This window comes from Saccoglossus kowalevskii, chromosome 3 (assembly GCF_978046115.1).
Source record: "Saccoglossus kowalevskii chromosome 3, keSacKowa6.1, whole genome shotgun sequence".
NCBI classification, from domain to species: domain Eukaryota; kingdom Metazoa; phylum Hemichordata; class Enteropneusta; family Harrimaniidae; genus Saccoglossus; species Saccoglossus kowalevskii.
In genome coordinates, this window is record NC_140643.1 from 23244807 (window position 1) to 23261489 (window position 16683).

General features: G+C 37.2%; 1 protein-coding gene across 1 annotated transcript in view; it reads left to right on the forward strand.

The window, feature by feature from the left end:
• The window catches only part of LOC102806866 (uncharacterized), a 51543-nt gene that overhangs the window by 28165 nt on the left and 6695 nt on the right, over window positions 1-16683 (forward strand). The window contains exons 8-12 of the mRNA XM_085496919.1: window positions 1184-1303; window positions 10091-10181; window positions 13467-13595; window positions 14003-14122; window positions 15126-15254. Of these exons, the coding sequence (XP_085353045.1) occupies window positions 1184-1303; window positions 10091-10181; window positions 13467-13595; window positions 14003-14122; window positions 15126-15254 (589 nt within the window). The remainder of the gene's footprint in view (window positions 1-1183; window positions 1304-10090; window positions 10182-13466; window positions 13596-14002; window positions 14123-15125; window positions 15255-16683) is intronic.

The window sequence follows — 16683 nt, forward strand, 5'->3', positions numbered from 1 at the left end:
ATGAGTCGCCTTTACAATACTATGGAAATAATATAAAGTTATGCATGAAGACAGTACAGCTGAAATATCGACCGACGCGCAGCGCAGGTCGATCCAACGGCGTACTGTCTGAGTGCATACTTTGAGGTATTCTCGTAATAACCTTATTATTATACCGGTACATCTTTTCCTTCCAAGGATACACCATGGGAATTCCGAAATTCAAAATGTTTAGAACTTCTTTGTGTGGAGTCCATACCTTCTTGAGTTTCAATGAATATTCTTTGTAGTGGTCATGATAACGCAGGCAATCAAAGCCGTGTTTGCATTGTCGGCAAAAATCACAGACGGTTTTCAACAAGATGATAAACATTTGGTCGAAATTTGCTAGCACTTTATCACACAAACAATATTATATTAACAAAGAAATAAACTCTGTCGTGAATGGTCACTCTTTGATGGTTGTCACTATTTGACGTTCCAGCAATTTGATTGGTTCCAACAAAAAAACTTTGGGGAAGGGAAAAACAGGCGTGTGTTGGGTTTGAAGCACTGTGAAAGGGGCGCAGCTTGCAATCTTGTCAGGCTATCAATGCTTGATGGTTCTTCATACTGAATGTCTGCATAAAAATGCCTCTTTACCTCTTTATTTTCATAACTGGGACTTCAATTATTTATTTATCACTCCCTGGAGGGAGTGGCAATGGTTACAGATAATAGTAAAATAATTACTGACATATTTCTTGTATTATAATAAACTACATTGAATTTATATTCAAAGAGTCAAATTTTTTACTGCATTTGCTAGTTTTCTAAACATTTCGATCAAATCTGTGTCTGGCTAAAAACACTTAATAATGTTAGTAATGATAATAACAAATTGTTTCTGACCCTTTTTCACCAACGCCAAAAAGTGTTTCCAGTCGAAACAAGTTTATTCAATGTGGGGTGGCAGTACAGTGTACTCCACTTTTAGAAAAGAGCATCAGGGTAAAACAGGATTTCTAATAATCTATGGTTATTATTAATATTATATTATTTTTATTTGATAAACAATGTACAATAAATTTGTACATGAATAATAAAAATTAAACTTTCAGAACATTTCATTCACTTAAGCCACATCATGTCTCTAAAATCGATCCCAACCCAATCAGCGGATGTTACTTATTGTACTCAACTGGAACATCTTTTTTTTTGACAGATGAGTGAAGATACTTTGGTGTATACTGCTGTAATAAATGGTTACAACACTACTTTCATGACTTACATTATTACTGATGAAGATGTAATGGGTGAATTTAAAGGAAAGTACTGTGTTAATGTAAGTTGATGTATCAGAGTAAAAAGAGACTTAATCGCTACCACTTTCCTAGTGGCATATTTAACCCTGCAATAAATGCAGTTCCAGGGTCATATCTTTGACGTGCCTCAATTGATCACATTCAAACTTAACATGCATCATACATGTTTTATTAAGATTTAGTATGAACATCGAACATAACGCTTTGGACCCTGTATTCGAGCAAATATAGAATTTAAAAATATAACTGCAAGCAGTGTTTAGGATGATTCCAATTATTTTGGTCATATAACAAAATTGTAGCATCAGTTGCATGCGCGTATCTGCAACAGTACATCCGATATTAGTTGTGCATGTTATTGAGGACACATGACCATATATAATCTTCTGAAACTGTTAGGGTTGTGCAAACCAGTTTGTTTACCTAATCATACCTACCAGAAAATCCGTGGAAATAATTTCATTTATTACTTGTTAGGCTTAATTAGATTACAGCCCCATATGGAAACTACTACCGGTAGAGAATATACCCGAGTCCGAAAGAAACACCCTTATGTAGCATTCTCTGAGAAAAAAGGCCTCGCCTAAGGGTCACCCCCCCCCCAGGGCGATCACGCACCTGAGGCCTGTCAGTTCCAATTTTCTTATGTTCCGCTGCGGTATAGACAGATTATTTTTTTTCTCTGCAAGCTATACGAGACAAGAGAGGCAGATTATTGATCTTCACTGGGCTTTTTCTAGAAATCTAGTGTTTGTGCGAACGACTCGTAACTTACGTAATCATTACCATTACGGTAACGCCTTTCCATTATTAAGGCACCAGTTTTTGCATGTTTTTGTTGAATCGCCAGCTCAGTTTGAATTCGCGTTGATTCCTTTTTTAGCTCCGCTGTCGACTTTGTCGAGCGGAGCTTATCATATGAGTGATTGTCCGTCGTCGTCGTCTGTGTCAATGTTTTACTTTTTCGACTTCTTCTTGAAAACTACAAGCCTGAATGCTTTGATACTTGGTGTATATGTACCTTGGGTAGACCTCTCTTAGGTTTGTTCATTTCATGTTGATATCTTCAATTCTCTAATTTTGGTGAATATTTTTATCATTTTTGGTAAAAAGTGATATTTTCGACTTCTTGTTAAAAACCGCAAGTCCAATTGCTTTGATATTACATATATAGGTACTACATGTGGACCTCTCTCAGATTTGTTCATTTTGTAATGATATCTTTAATTCTCTAATTTTGGTGAATATTTTTGTAATTTTTGTTATAAAGTGATATTTACGACTTCTTGTTGAAAACCGCAAGTCCAATTGCTTTGATATTACATATATAGGTACTACATGTGGACCTCTCTCAGATTTGTTCATTTTGTAATGATATCTTTAATTCTCTAATTTTGGTGAATATTTTTGTCATTTTTGGTAAAAAGTGATATTTTCGACTTCTTGTTAAAAACCAATAGTTCAATTGCTTTGATATTCCATATATAGATACTACATGTAGACCTTTCTCAGATTTGTTCATTTTGTGATGATATCTTCAATTCTCTAATTTTGGTGAATATTTTTGTCATTGTTGGTAAAAAGTGATATTTTCCACTTCTTGTTAAAAACTGTAAGTCTGATTGTTTTGATACTATACATATTGTTCATTTTCTAATGATGTCTTCAGTTCTTTAATTGAAATGTGCATTGCTAACAGCGGAGCTATCTCAGCCGATAGGCTGCTTGTTTAGTGAATTTACTCGTTTTTTCATGTTTTCATTTCCTGTCTTTTCTTCGATTGCAACATGCTTTTATCATTAAAATGACTGAGATCGTGTCTACTAAATTCGACACATAAGATGCGTTCATCTTGCCACTCAGAGCTGCTAGTTTGGGACATAACATATGTGATTTTGCCTCAACGGAATTTGCGATCTGTGGCTTTCTTGGTCGTGGCAGCACTTTGAGGTGGGGTTGAAGATGAGGGCAAATGATCGCAAAAAAGCTGGTATGCGACGCTCTAAAAAGGGAATTCCCCTGCTGATATTTTCGACTTCTTGTTAAAAACCAATAGTTCAATTGCTTTGATATTCCATATATAGATACTACATGTAGACCTTTCTCAGATTTGTTCATTTTGTGATGATATCTTCAATTCTCTAATTTTGGTGAATATTTTTATCATTTTTGGTAAAAAGTGATATTTTCCACTTCTTGTTAAAAACTGTAAGTCTGATTGTTTTGATATTACCTACATATATAGGTACTACATGTGGACCTCTCTCAGATTTGTTCATTTTGTGATGATATCTTCAATTCTCTAATTTTGTTGAATATTTTTGTAATTTTTGGTAAAAAGTGATATTTTCGACTTCTTGTTAAAAACCAAAAGTTCAATTGCTTTGATATTCCATATATAGATACTACATGTAGACCTTTCTCAGATTTGTTCATTTCGTGATGATATCTTCAATTCTCTAATTTAGGTGAATATTTTTGTCATTTTTGGTAGAAAGTGATATTTTCGACTTCTTGTTAAAAACTGTTAGTCCGATTGCTTTGATACTATACATATTGTTCATTTTCTAATGATGTCTTCAGTTCTTTAATTGAAATGTGCATTGCTAACAGCGAAGCTATCTCAGCCGATAGGCTGCTTGTTTAGTGAATTTACTCGTTTTTTGACTCCCATGTGCGAAGCACAAAATGGGAGTCTTTGCAGTTAGTGTGTCTGTATGTGTGTGTGTATATGTGTGTATGTGTGTATGTGTGTATGTGTGTATGTGTGTGTGTGTGTATGTGTGTCCGACTGTTCCACTGCTATCTCAAGAACCATACATCGGTTTTTGATGAAACTTGGTGCATAGATGCTCTGGGCCAATGCGCAGATTTGATTAGGTTTTGGTAAAAATCCATGCTCGTTAATTACCTAATTTGCATGATAATTAGCTAATTTTTAGCTGTTCTATGACTGTTCCACTGATATCTAAAGAACCACTCATTGGATTTTGATGAAACTTGGTACATAGATGCTCTGAACATATGCGCAGATTTGATTAATTTTTGGTAAAAATCCGTGCATATTAATTACCTAATTTGCATGATAATTAGCTATTTTTTAGTGGTTCCATGACTGTTCCACTGATATCTAAACAACCACTCATTGGATTTTGATGAAACTTGGTACGTAGATGCTCTGAACTAATGCTAGGTTTTGATTAGTTTTTGGTAATAATTCGTGGACACTAATTACCTAATTTGCATAATGATTAGTCAATTTTCGGTTTTTCCACTGATATCTCAAGTACTAATCATCACATTTCAATGAAACTTGGTACATAGATGTCATACGACACTGCACAGACCTGATAGTTTTTATGGTAATATCAGTACATATTAATTACCTAATTTGCATAATTAATGCAATTAATTGACGTTTGTCTATTCAAGAGTACACGTGTATGATTTTTATCGTGACTAGCGTGAGCGGGTAAGCTTCCTTTCGAGAATGAGCTATTATCATTGTGAACAATGTTAAATTATTCTTCAGATGACCAGTTTATTTTTTAAAAACAACTAATTTTTTTATTTAAAAAAAATCATGCCGTTTTCGCATCAAAATCCAAGCCAAAACATCGTACTACAACACCAATCTCTTCCGCATTGCGTTCAATAACATTAACATATTTAAATAAGCTATGGTAATTTGAACACGTTGGCATCATCCAGCTTTTTGATTGGTTAATTAGCGATTTGACCTATTTGACCTAAGAGAACATGGCGGATATCCTACAGCATCAAACGTTTATACGAGACCGGAATCATTCGCTTACGATGAAACTAAGTTGACTTTTATTTGTATTTCATAACCATTCAACAAATTTATTTTGTGTACATTATTATAATCACTACTGAGTACAGTAATAATCAACAATTCAGAAACGCAGCATGCCGAGATTTTTGTGTTCGTTTTTATTTCAAACTTCGTTTATTTAGAATATATTTTCGTTACCAATAAAATAAAAATCTCTCAGTCAATCAGAAACCCGGATTCATGCTTTCGAGGAAGGTCCCGTTTGAACGCTCACATCGTTTTTTTTTTTCGTTTGTGGGAAAACTAAAACTGGTCGCAATTTTCGAATAAGAATGAGTCGGCAATTTTTAGTGTAATCGAAAATTTGGAGGTAAATAAAACACCGAAACCCGGCAAATAAATAGGCGATCGAATTTTTAGAGGGGTCGAAATTTTGGAGTTTTCACGGTACTAATTATTCCATTTCAATGAAACTTAGTATAAAGATGCTCTAGGACAATGTACAAACCTAATTAGTTTGGGGTAAAAATCTGTTCATATTAATTCCCTAATAAGCATAATAATTCATAATTTTTTGGTTCTAATCACATTTCAATTAAACTTGGAGACATAGATTTTCTGTTACATTGCGCAGACCTCATTAGTTTTACACTCAAATCTGGTCATATTAATTTTCTGATTTGCATAATTAGTTTTCAGCTAAGTAATTTCGAATTATATTTAATGTGTCTCCAATACTCTCAGCACATGGGAGTTCTTTCTAAGCTTTCTTTGATTCATGTTTTCATTTCCTGTCTTTTCTTCGATTGCAACATGCTTTTATCATTAAAATGACTGAGATCGTGTCTACTAAATTCGACACATAAGATGCGTTCCATCTTGCCACTCAGAGCTGCTAGTTTGGGACATAACATATGTGATTTTGCCTCAACGGAATTTGCGATCTGTGGCTTTCTTGGTCGTGGCAGCACTTTGAGGTGGGGTTGAAGATGAGGGCAAATGATCGCAAAAAAGCTGGTATGCGACGCTCTAAAAAGGGAATTCCCCTGCTGAAGCTAATGATATGTCTGTTTTCAATGAGTGAAAAAAATGTCTTCTTTTTCCCTTGGTAGCGAGACGAGGCTTGCCTCTGCCATTTTTTCCCCTCACCTCTCCACGCACGGTCAGAGCAGGCTTCGTTACCTTTGCTTCACCAGGTAGCGTGCCCCTACTTGTTACTCTGCGAGGGGAGGGCTCCAGTGTTGGTACCCCTGTGCAGGGTGGTACGCAGCCCCCTTCGTCTCTTGACCCTTCCTTGTTGGGACAAGCACATGCTACCCAGCCAACCGGAGCCCAGCTGACCCTTACCATTATATGGTTAAGGACACAGCTTGTGAACCGGGCAGTGCTTGTCGTGAGACTGTTTTCGTGTGGGCTGGTGGTGATCCCATCTCCCCGGATGGGGAAGTTGCCTTTGGACTTTTTTGTTTTCACCGGCGCTCCCCTCTCCCACTGCCGACATGGAAACCACGCCTGTTGGTAAACTCCCCTGGGCACCTTGTGTGACCCAGGTTGTGGAGGGGGCTCAGATGGTGATGGAGGGGTGATCGGTACCCTTCGGGAGACAGTGATGAGTAGACTGATCCTGGATTGGGTTGGTCCTGTCCCATGCCTCCCATTGGGGGATGATACCCCATTGGGGCTACGCAAACTGTCAGTGGGTCCCTGATTTAGGTTACTCGTGTGGTGCCACAGCCTTCTTCAAGGGTTCCCCACTCCGATCCTGGTACCCATGCCTTTGATTAGGCGGGTTACATGGATTGGGAAGACCATGTTGCAAGGTCATTCGACTGGCACCAGAGCCTGCAAGTGCATCACATGCTGCGAGCAGAACTTAAACTTTGTAGAATGGGTCTCCTTGTCAGCTTACCCTTTCAAGTTCTGACCGCCCAAGTGCTAGGCAACGAACCACAATCACGGCAGATGGACCTGTTTTGGCTGTGCAGATAGTTTCTATGTGCGACATTTTGCAAGTCCATACTGCCCTCTTGACAGGAGCGGTTTCGGTTGAGTGGGAGGCAGTCAGTGCACCAACCCTACTCCAGCGGGAGACGAGTTTGCTTTCCTGCGGAGAGGGCTGTGGGCACGTGGCCGACTAGCTGATGCCGTGGTCGGCTAGCTAATGCCGTGGTCGTTTTGGTGGTTGCATAAAGTCCACCACATGGACCAGTACCAGCGAGGATCTAAGCACTCGCTGTCTCCATCTAAGGCGTGGAAGAAGACCGGTAGCGGGTAATGTAAGATGAGATCCAAGAACGTGGCTATGGTGGTATGATGTTCCGGCACTTCTGAGGGCAAGGAAGCCACATAGTCTCTTTGAAGGCTTCACCGGCTACCTGGGCATGAATGGTGGTACGATCCCCCCTCAGTCTCTTCGTCTTCGTCCTCCTCTGCTGGAGGCTGGAGTTCGGGAGCTCTAGCTCTGAACCCCCATCCGCTCCTCCCCGTCGGATCGAACCCCCACTCGAGACATATTTGGTCTTAGAACACCGAGTGGCAGATCCCCCATCAATCCCTTGGAGTCACATAGACGCTTATGCCTTTCCACCCTTCCAACTAGTGCACCAAGTGTTGGAGAAATTGCGACTCGAGCCCACCTGCCTTCTGACACTGGTTGCGGCCAATTGGCCAGTGAAGGTCTAGTTCCCAATGTTGCTGGACCTTCTAGTCGAGTCCCCAGTGGAGTTGCCGGATCTTCCGGATTTGTTGTCCTAGCCGGACGGCACTCTAACCGATGAGCCCTGTGTTATTCCATCTTCACGTATGGAGGCTTTCAATAAACTCGTGGAAGCGCAAGGCTTTTCTGCAGAGTAGTTCTAGTTCCTCGCTTTCGACACAGTCGAACGGCACCAGACATTTGTACGAGTCCCAATGGAGACTTTACATTGATTGGAGTAATGGAAGGGAGATTGATCATCTCAGTCCCTATTAGCGAGGTAGCCGATTTTTTTCTTGTATTTATTCGATCAAGGAAATCTATATCAATGATTCTTGAATATCGGCCTTTTTTGTTCTCAGTTTTATCAGAATCTACTGGCCTTCAGTTCAGTTATGCAACAACTGTTTAAGTGCGCTAAGGGGCTAACGAATTCTCCAGATTGGGATTTGTTGTTGGTCCTAGCAGCGTTACGACACCCCCTTCAAGCCTATGGATAAGGCGGACATAAAGTATGTCACTATGAAAACAGTTTTTCTTTTGGCTCTGGCGTCGTAGGCAGCGTTCAAAGAAAGGGGCACTGTCCTTTAATGACGGATGTGCCTCTTCTATAAACTTGCAAGTTATTTTGAAGACTCGGATGGGCTTTCTTCCCAAGAACTAGTACTGCGACCTCATCAAGGTGTCTCGGGCAGCAATAGTGCATGTTTGTCTGTTTTGGGCGGGGCAAGCAAAGCCACCCTGCCTTGAATATCACCATTTCACGGTGGATTGTCGATACGGTTGTGGAAGCGTATAATTTAACGGCTTCTTAAACGACCAGTTTGGAGCGTCACTAGGTGAGGGTACACGAAGTGCGCGAAGTAGCTTACTCTTTGGATGTCTGGTGCCTCGCTCGAGCAGGTGCTCCAAAGCAAGGTACTGGAGATCTCAAAATGTCTTTATTAACTATTACCTAAGAGACCTCCAAGTGTTGGTGGAGGGTCTCTACAAGTCGGGACTAATGGTGACGGGTCAGACAGTGTTTGTGGACCCAGCCCGCACCACCAAAGGGCCTGTGCGCGAAAGCGTTAGCGTGATGGAGTCTTCAGCTGAAACCAGCCTCCTTTTGCTTGACGCTGCTGGCTTTGATCTGCACTATCGAACACAACCAATACACTGTTTTAATGCATTATAATTGTTTGGGCCCTATTTTATTGTTCAGGCGGCCGGCTTCAGTAGCCTCCCTAAATTGAGGGGGGTCTACTCTCAGGCATCCGGTCCCTGAAGAGTCACCTGTTTGGTTGTATCCCAGGACAAGACTCCTTGTTGGCGAGTAGTTTTAGATTTCTGTCTGTTTTTTGTTCTTCCTGCCTTTTTGTGTCGAAAAATGTACCTTTCCTTCGGTGAGCGTGCTTCTCTGCCTAACAAGTAATAAATAAAATTTATTATTTTCACGGATTTTCTGGTAGGTGATGTAGTAAACTATTTTTTGTTTACCTAATCATACTTACCAGAAAAACTGTGGAGCAGCCGTTGTGTCACAGCGAACCATTTGTGAGAATTGGAACTGACCTGCTTTGGGTGCAAGATCGCCCTGGGGAGTGACCCCTTAGGCGAGGCCTTTTTTCTTAGAGAATGCTACCCTAGGGTGTTTCTTTTGGACCCGGGTATATTCTCTAGTAGTTTCCGTTTGGGGCTGTAATCTGTAATTAAGCCTAACGAGTAATAAATGAAATTTATTATTTCCACAGATTTTCTGGTAGGTATGATTAGGTAAACAAACGTGTTTGCACAACCCTAATAGTTCCAGAAGATTATATTCAGTCATGTGACCTCAATAACATGCACAACTAATATCGGATGTACTGTTGCAGATACGAGCATGCAACTGATGCTATAATTTTCTTATATGACCAAAATAATTGGTAAACCATAGGAACCATCCTAATTTGTTGACGTCTGGAAAAATAAAAATATCTTTGAAAAGTCTTTAAATTTCTTCATCGTTATTACGGTAATTCATTTTAGAAAGGCCTGTTTTCACCGGGGAACTACTGATAAAATATCCTCAGAACTTTGATGAGCTTTTGTGATGATGTTGGCCTGAATTAAGGATCAAAATGTCTTGGGGGGGGGGGAATGCAAGAAAGTTTGGGAAAAGGTCTGGAAAAGTCTTGGAAATCATTTGGCTCTTGGTGCTATGGACCTTGTAATAGAAGAATGTGTTAACTGTAAAAAGTAAAATGCAGTATTCCTTATTTGTTCTTCATGCTTCCAATACCTTCAGCAAACGGGAGTTCTTTCTAAGCTTTCTTTGATTTCCTTTTTACACAGATGTTGCCAGATGGTCCTGATTCTCCATGTGGAATAGAAGGTCACCCTGATCAGCAATGTTTAACAAATTCTGATCGAGTCACTGTTTTAGGTAAACCCAAAACACACATCATTAAGTCATGGTGTCGAAAAAATTAAACTTTAGAAAAGTATTAAATTTCAATAAACATCAAAAGGTACATGGTGGCTATGGTGAGCATATCATTTCAAAATATATTAGCCTACGTGGTCATATTGTGTAACTAAATATTTGCAGCTATTGCGATAACAATTTTAAGGGGGGGGTCCCTTTAAAAACGTGAATTAGGGTTCTAGTCTGTAGATAAATGCTTATTGCTTCAATTGTATTTACAAGTTCTACTCTACGTACTGACAAACTCGTGAAAAACGACCCACCAAACGACGAAGAATTACTTTCCATTTTAACTAAATTGTATAATGAAATTAATAACATCAAATTTTCTGAAAGCTAAATAAAACGAACGATTCGGTCAAGTACTTTTCCGACCGATGAAGGGTTCAACAAAGAACCCGAAACAGCATCATCACACTAGTGAATAATCCAATTACAAATAAATTTGAAGGCTGTATCGACATAGGCTTTCTTCGTACTCACTTTCATATTCCAATATTGTCTCTGTGTTTACTTCTATTGGGATCAAACCTGAAATATTTTAACACGGAATAATACATCTGTTACGTATTTAGTTAGCTAATGCAATACTGCCCTCAGTCGGTGAGATGTTCGTCAATCCACCACCCTCATCTGTATTTGGCTCATGTTCATCTTTTCAATTGATAACAATTTCATTATCTTTTCTTTCCTGTCAGTATCTCTAGTGATCGGGTGCTTCTGTATGTAAATGGGTAAAAAAAAAACTATAGACATTACATAAAACAGCCAATTTATTATATACTCGAAATGTTGGTGCAAATATTTTCACTTTCACAGTTTTCGAAATATAACCATAATTTAGAGCCGAGCTGACAGAAATTATATTGATTGCAGAATTTGATAAGCAATATTGGATTTGGTACATAATTTTTATGAAAAAGTTAAAATGTTGTGGAAGATGATGAAAATTGCTCTGCAAGGCTTTTTGATGTCATATAAGATAAGATAATTCTTTATTACAACTTTATAGAATTAATTACATATCTATTTTGGTTTATGAATATATCTGTTCTGATTGTTAAATTTTTATAAATTATTTAAAAACGGGACTCTAAACTTTGAGTTTCATTCAGATGTTCAGCCATAACTCACGCATGCATTTTGAAAAATATATTCCCACATAAACTTAGTTCTTGATTATATCAAATATTATATCCAGATTTTTAAAATAGGTATAACACCACAGCCCATAGAACCTGCGTATGAATATAGGAAACCACCTATTAGTATGACAATATATGATCAACAACAGTAAAAAAAAAATCCATCAAATTTGCTCTTGCACAAGTTGAGGTCAGTGACATTTGTTTTACAATACAACTGCTGTGTATTTACATAGATTGAACAGAAGACAGCAGTCCAAAAATGGTGGTCATGTGAAGAACATAGAGGGCGCTGTTGTCACATCCACTTGCATAGTAAAATACATTGTTGTACATCTTTCATCACAGTAATGCCATGAGATACAGCATGCTGTAATTTTGCGGTAATGCACTGGTCTTTGCATCCTACCATATTAGGGAATGTGAATTCCAAATATGGAACAATTATGCGCGTAAGCGTCCTCTAATAATAAAAAAAAACAAAAAATATGGCAGCCCCCAGTGTTTGACAGGACCATACACAAAGATGTTCGCTAAATCTGTCCTAAATTTTTTGGATTTCAGCATTCCTATGATGTATCCTGAAGAAAAAGATAAGAGGATATCACAAAGTATGCACTCAGACAGTACGGCACGCATTGACCTCCGCTGCACGAGAGTCGATATTCCTGCTGTACTGTCGCCATGCATACTTTGAGGTATCCTCGTCATAAAACTGAAAATGTTATTGACCTTGCTTGAGCACACATTATGTACTATTTTGTAGAAGTGCAAACAATTAAATAACTTTTCCCAGGTTTCTAAACATTCACTAAATATAAATTTACCTTATTTACTCTAGTAATAGCACATCTCCTGTAAAAGCATGCATAATGCATACAGCAAAAATTGCATTATTTGTGTGCTGTATTATTCAAATATGAAATATTTTGTTCATAGACATGCCTCTTTCATTTATGTAAGCGCATGCACTACTCTTAGCGCAAATATGGGATATCAAGTTCAAATGTATTTTACATTTATTATAATCAAATTTGATACAGTATCCAGTATATCACTGTAACAATTTATTCAGATATCATTTTTAACTTTGTTAAATTAGTCATATGATTTTATTTTGCATATCCAAGAATTATTCAGTATAGTGCATATCCAATTGTCGCTAATGACTAATACTTGACTATCATACTGTAAAACTATTTATATATTTTGAGCATATTCACTGTGTTGTAATTTCACGATTTTGTCAAGGAAACAATAAGTTTTAATGTTGCATGTTCATGTAGATTTCAGTCTTTCTTTATTTGCCATTTACAATATTAATTTATAAATACAGAACAAAATCAAAAATACAACGAAAATAAATTCACTTTATACAATTCAAGTGGAAGAAAGTGTAAATGTGAAATGACAGGAAAATAGCAATTAGCACAAATAGTGCTCGTCAAGTCTACTGCCAAGTATAGAATGATTAATATACAGTAAAATGTGGTGGTGCAACTAACAATATATATGATTAATAATTAAATAAACCCAAAAAAAATATAACTAATTTTTATGTGCAGCATTACCTCTTTGAAGTTTCATGGATAACATACACATTTCACAGTGAATAAAGTTTGAAAATGCTAGTCAAGTGTTAGTCGTTGGTGACAATGGGATATGCTCTTTACTGTTGTATAATAATGCAAATAAACCGGTCTACATGTTTATAAATTTGTACATCTTGTATGGGACAGCTTTCAATAAACTAGTACATGCAGTTCATTTGTTTGTCTGAATTTAATTTATCATTTTAAGAATCTTTAATAGAAGTGCACAAATGCCAAAAATAGCTTTTTAAGATTATTTTAGTATTGACATGCATCTGTCATTCACATCAATGCATGTGCTACTAATAGTCTAGAGCACGACCATTATATAATAAAAGTATCATGATATTAATAAGCATGATAAATAAAATTCATATTTCACTATAGTTATCAGCACTGAGAATTTGTCTTTTTATTTAAAAAGGGGAATTCCCTTTATTTCCCTTTTCTGTCCCCATTTTTTTAAAAGAAGGAAGTTATAATCATGATTAATTTACTTTTTATAGACGACCCATGTAACCCTGAAAATCCTTGCAAAAATGGCACTTGTATTGGTTTGATGGAGAAGTATCATTATACCTGTGATTGTCATCCTGGTTATGTTTCTACTGAGGAAGAGAATTCTACTTGCGTTGGTAAGATGCTTTCTATCTCCTGCTTTCACCTGCCTAGTGATGGTTCAATGGCATATCAACGCTTTATGTAATAACTATATTAATTAATTTTACTGATTATTATAATATTTTAAATTTTTGTCATATTAAAATATGAATGACATAGTAAACTTTTGTCACATTTGTTACATGTATGAGATATTTTGGTCTGTCAATTGTTCAAAAATAATGGGTGTGGCTTCTATCAGGGGATGAGGCCTCTACCGGTATTACAAATTTTACGTTAATCTTGATTTCAACACCACATGCATTAAGGACATGTCTTTTATATAATCTTTGTATGCCATATTTTATTCACTTCACATAATGTCATGTTATATAATTTTAATGCATTCTTATAATGTACACATTTGTTTGTTGATGTGCAGTGAATGCATGTTTTGGTAATCCATGTGGTCTTGGTGGAGTGTGCAACACGGAATTGAGTAGTGAAGAATATACATGTAACTGCTCTGTTGGGTACTATGAAGATCAAGGCACTTGTAAATGTATGTACTACTTTTTTCATCATTTATTCATTAGTTCGCCAGATGAAGTTTTAGTGAAACGTTGTGAAAAAATTGGACTGTTGCTTTGGCAACTATCTAGATGATAAAGCATGAGGAAACATGGCCATCTGTCATCCAGTCATTCAACGTCACAGTCATCTTCAGGATGTAGAGGTGGAATCTTTGCAGTTACATGCAGAGTGGTTATGGTAGTCAGGTACCCAGGCTGGGCCTAAAGTAAAAAATTCTCGTACAACTACTACTGCCATTGGCAGTACGAGGAATTAACAAAAAAAATCTGCTTACTGCATTTGTATCAAATAACAGGACTTCAATTCTTCCATAATCACACCATTCCCATGCATTTTCCTGATCAGCCTGAGAACCACAGTAATCTGACAAATAATAATATGATAAATACATTTAATAGTCGACATATAATATAAGGGGGTAGCCATCGTGAAAACAGCTTGAAACTAAATAAACAGAAAAATTGAGAAACAAGTTTTTCATTTGAACCCGAAACCGCCATCCAACTGCAAGGCCGTCCCTGGTTAGCTCCTGAAAGTCTGACGACCGCTCCCTACCTGTAGATTCGCTCAATGCAAGTGTGAGCACAAGATGGCACCAGCGAAATTCGAAAACCAACTGCTTCGTCAAAACCAAAGCAGTTAGCCAATTCGTTAGCGAGTTTGTAAATTAACTGCCCCAATATTATGAGACTTGCTGTAGTTTCTTCAGTAACCAAATAAACCACCTGTAGGAAATTTGTCTGCTAAGTAGTGCAGTCTTCCACACAGGCAAATGGAATTGCATCACTACTAATTTGCATAACAATGTACTATGATAATCAACTCCTTTTTAGTGATACATTTTCAAAAAATACCCAAAATCGATTTTCTGTTCAGTACGACTTTTATTGTAGCAGATTTTGGATTTTAACAAATTTTAAACAGTTTTTTTTTTGTCTAGTGACAATTTCCATGTTATGTTCTAATTTCAGATGATTTTTGTTACGTCAACAACTGTTCGCCAGGTGATTGTCTATTGAATGGTACTACTGGTTATACTTGTAATTGCACAGAAGATTATTTTTTTGATGGAATACAGTGTGCAAAAATGGATGACCCCGGTAGGTTTGTGGTAAAGCCAGATTTAGAATTATTGCAAAATCTATCTGAATTACCCAACTTAAGTAGATCATAAGGCACTATATACTGACAATTTAGCAATATTTTAATATTGGGTGTATGGCCAAAAAAATGATCAAAATATCATGTCGTTCTTCACTATCAGAGGATAGGTCAAGGCATATCTGCTTTGGAAGATCCAGCCTCTTGCGCCTTCACCTTCTATGATTTGTAGTTCATAGGATCCTTTTATGTTTGTACCATTTGGTTTTCATCTGCTCTTATGCATTGCACCAAATGAAGATGCACACTAGTCTGGACGAATGACTGTTCCTGTTTTTGGGCAGTAAATCATAAATTCAAGGGCTTTTAATAGCAATGAGTATAATAAAACAGCAAAGTTTTTATTCAAACAAATTGTGCCTCATAACTATACAGTGGAGAGCACATTTTCCGGTTGGTTAATGAGATTAGGTTGGTCTTTGTACAATAAAGAATGCTGATGCCAATCCAGTACATGTGCAAAGAGCGAAAATATGTTGTGGTAGAACAGCAGATATGCCAAAAGGAATGTACACAGGAAAAATTGTGTATCCAAACTTTACAACAAGTCCAATAGAGTTCATACCAGTGAATGTTTAATTGTGATGAAAAGTATCAAATCTAATTGCTAAGCTAATCTCAAAAAATAAAATATTTGATTTCACTTTGAATCATTATGTCAGATGGATGTGCAACACTGTCATGAAGTGGCTGCTAACCAACCAACTTGAGAAAACTGCTTGAAAAAGGCTGCAAAGCACTGTATGTGCCATGATTTCAGACCCCAATAATTGGCGAACATCACATTCCAGCTTGTGCCGAACCTTGCATAATGACTTCAGGCTCAGAAAAATTATGTCAAAGACACTTTGTTGGTGTACCATATTCAGATTCAAACTTTTCAGTCTTGACATTTTTTGTTAGTTGTGGTGTTATTTAGTCATTTGAAATTCATAGTTCACAATATCCAGGTGGTTTTTGCAAGACAATCTGACCCCCCAAAAAAATCAACTGTCAAGTCAAAAAATGAAATGAAGGAACTATCAATATAGAGCCTGAATGCTTTCAAGCAGTTGACCAGGGGAATACAGTTGCATTTTGTATATTTCAAATTTATGCCGAAGCAAATTGATACTGGAATTATTAATTAAACCATTCAGCCAGTAGTATGATTTTTCCACCTTGTAATAAATGTTATTGTTATACATCTGTCATTGTAACGCCATAAGTTACATTGTGCCGTAATAGTGCAGGGTGTTTTCATCCTCCTATATTAGGAAATGCAAATTCCAAATATGGAATGATTACATGCATAAGCGTCCTCTAATAATAAAAACAAACATGGCTGCCACCAGAGTTTGGATGGACTCCACAAAAAGAAGTTCGCTG